The sequence below is a fragment of the Glycine soja genome, chromosome 6 (assembly GCF_004193775.1).
Source record: "Glycine soja cultivar W05 chromosome 6, ASM419377v2, whole genome shotgun sequence".
NCBI lineage: Eukaryota > Viridiplantae > Streptophyta > Magnoliopsida > Fabales > Fabaceae > Glycine > Glycine soja.
Window position 1 is genome coordinate 34,259,225 of NC_041007.1, and position 3,557 is coordinate 34,262,781.

The 3,557-nt window shown below is 31.5% G+C and overlaps 1 protein-coding gene across 1 annotated transcript; it reads right to left on the reverse strand.

The window, feature by feature from the left end:
* Positions 1-815: 815 nt before the first annotated feature.
* Positions 816-2,619, reverse strand: LOC114416130. Its single transcript, XM_028381000.1, has 6 exons — positions 2,464-2,619; positions 2,062-2,250; positions 1,752-1,916; positions 1,554-1,616; positions 1,048-1,428; positions 816-959 (listed from the first exon to the last, which is right to left on the reverse strand). The coding sequence occupies exons 1-6, from the start codon at positions 2,617-2,619 to the stop codon at positions 816-818; spliced, it is 1,098 nt and encodes a 365-aa protein (XP_028236801.1).
* Between the last annotated feature and the right edge of the window lie 938 nt (positions 2,620-3,557).

Sequence of the window (3,557 nt, forward strand, 5' to 3'; positions counted from 1 at the left end):
AGTCAACCTCCAATAGATTATTCTATGCATCACGTAATATGTATCGTTCATGTGTATGACAATCATTTTGTTCAGGTAAATGCATCATAATCCAGTTTTTTAATTTATGAAATAAATTGTGTTATAATAATTTGAAATTTTTTGTGCATATTTAACAGGTTTTTTAAGAGATCGTTGTCCCTTATCACCTCTAGCTTTGTTATGGTCTAGAAATTGTCATCCTCAGGTAAAGCAGTGGCCAACTCTATATATAAGTAGAATGCAACAGTACAAAAATTTGTTGATGTTGAAAACAAACTATGTTGATTTAAGTGAAGAGTGAAGATTTAGCTACTTATGTAATTATCATGTACTACACTAATATACAGTTGTTTCATTGGAAATTCATATAATTATCTATTATACTTTACTTTCAAACGATTTAGGGTTACTATAATACCTAGGGTTTAGTCTTATGCGCGTTATTAGGGTAAAGTGTTACTTGAAAATGGGGGTTTATTGGTACGCCACCAATTAGGGTTGACTGGTGTGTCACAAATGATGGGTTTTACTACGTAGGGTTTATTGTTATGTCTCAAGTTAGGGTTTTGTGTTAATTCAAAACTTAGGTTTTTTTGTTACGTGTCTAGTATAAGGTTTATGGTTTAATTTACGACCTATGATATACAGGTTCAATACTAATATAAAAAAGATCTCAAATGAAATTTGTCAGACAAAAAAGTTGTCAAATAAAATAAAATGATAAACATTGTCTAAGCATTTCCTAAAAAATTCTAATGTCTTCATGCGTCTTCCATATGCCATTTTCGTCACAATCACACATATACATTGCGTTTCGTAGTGACACCTCTAGCGATCCTTAGGCAGCCTTCCATGACACTGTATGCTTCTATAACTTCTATCACTATCTTCAGATTCAACAACCATTCTAACCTTTCAGCTATTGCTTGGCAAACATCCTATGAAATTGACAACAACAGAAAAGGGTTATACACATTGCATGTTCAAATAAAATGAATATCAAAGTCAGCTGAATATATATGTTACCACTGCATGTTGAGGCTGCTCTACATGAGAAGGTGCATCTGCAGGTGCTTCCTCCACAGCTGCAGCTGCCACCGAGTACTGAGGAATATCTGGTTCAACATATGTGTCATCTTGCACGACAGGTTGATGTCTAGTTGGATCCTTGGGCTGTGTCGGTCTAATCAAGGGATGATAAATCATGTAGAACCAGTCGATGTAGTTTGCTACACACTGTCCCAGCACAACACAAATCTGACCCACCAGTGCAAGGTACTCAGAAAAATCCATCCATTTGTCATCAATATATTCAAAGCTTAATCTTGATGCTGGAGAGTATGGAGGAATGTTCTGAACATTACCCAAACTGCCGCACAACCCTCTCTGGTTGGTGTATGAAAACAACTGGACCCCGTTGTATATGTCCGAAAAACAAAGAAATCAACTCGAAGTCTCTAACTACATGTTGGTCACCGTAAGGCATCCAACAAACACTATCAGATGTCAATCTATCTAGACGCTTCCGATACGTTGACACTGGTAATTCCTTCTAGAGTTCCAGCGGTAGGCACGCGGTTTCCTCTCATGATAATCTTCAACAACAATAGCATCAACACCAGAATGAAAATGCTCATAAATCCAACACTACACATATTTTCAAAACAAAAAAAAATTAAAATCAACATCAAAGAAGAACAAAATAAAAAATTAAATTCAATTATAATTACCTGTAATAGTGTGATATATCCTGCAAATTGTCTGTCACTATTTTTAGACACATCATTCAAATTGTCGTACATATGCGTAGCTTCCACTCTGGGTGAGGTCTTGAAAGGTGTCCAGGAAGACCACATGCACGTGTGTTGCACTCTTGTTAGAAAAAAGAGTGCAACCTAGCAAATGCAACAGATAAACTCAAGCTAGTATAGTCCAATGTGTGGCATCACATTTGCTACGATAAATGTCTCATAGCCATGATAGTCGAACATATGCCCCATGACATTGTATTGTCTCAGCTCTTGCTTCATCTGCACTCACCTCAAGTAATTCGACTAATAGCAACACCACTTCCTCAACATGAACAGTCTCAAAGCTATGGAATGCGCCTGTGATGGGCAGATGAAGCAAAAAGGCCACATCATTGAGGGTGATAGTCACCTCTACTACAGGAAGATGGAAACTGCTAATTTCATTATGCCATCTCTCCGCAAAAACCGATATAAGTCCCTGATCGCTAGTGTCCAAGGCACATGTGATTAGAGGACATAATCATGTGGCAACAACTAAGCCTTCAACCTCTATAACAAGCCTGCCAAATTTCTGAACCTTCCTTCCATGGGAGGATAGCTTCAATTCAGGATGTTTATAAAAAATATTAAATCATTTTAACAATAATAACAAAAACTTATTAAAATATAATTTATTTAAAAATATAAACACCTCTCTATTCCAAACAATGACTGCAACATGATTAGCATAGCCATTCAGAACTGATGTGTCGTGCAGTCCGCTTGGAAAACCCTCGACATCAACAACTTCATCATCAACAGTTGCTTCTTTAGGCTGTTCGTGGACCTCATCAGCTGCGTGATCCATGTGCTGAACATCCTCAAAACTAGGGCCAGCTTCCCGCTGCCTACGTGCACATGCTGTGGGCCTTCACCGCTGGAGAACTTTATCTGAATCACGATTATCTTCTCTCCTCAGGGCTCTTCCTATAACTCTGCCTAAAGCACGACCAAACCTCTGGTTCTAACCATAATCTGCAAATTTGAACATACATTAAAATGTATGTCAAAATTCAAACAATACTTCAATCAATTACTATTTAATAATTCGTAAATAAAAAAATCTAAATATATTTTTTATGAGTTATATATTATCAAATTAACTTCTTTGTTAAAAATCAACTTCAAAAACTAAAATATAATTACTTAATTAAATAAAATCCACTTTGAAAAAAATTAATATATAACAAATATATTAATATATTTATAATTAAAAAAATTAAAACAATAACTATTTTTAAAAAATCAAAATAATATATTTATCAATCAAAATTATAGATATATTAATATATTTTAAAAGAATCAAATATATTCATATATTTATAATTTTAAAAAATTAAAACAATAACTATTTAAAAACAAAAATCAAAATAATATATTTATAAATCAAAATTATAATTATAGTAATATATTGAAAAACAAAAATAAAATAGTATATTTATAAATCAAAATTATAAATATATCAATATATTTTTAAAAAATAAAATATATTAGTAAATTTATAATTAAAAAAGTTAAATCAATAAATATTTAAAAACAAAAATCAAAATAATATATTTATAAATATATTTTAAAGAAAAATCAAATATATTAATATATTTATAATTTTAGAAAAATAAAACAATTACTATTTAAAAACAAAAATAAAGTAATATATTTATAAATCAAAATTATAAATATATTTTAAAAAAAATCAAATATGTTAATATTTATAATTTTTAAAAATTAAAACATTAACTATTGAAA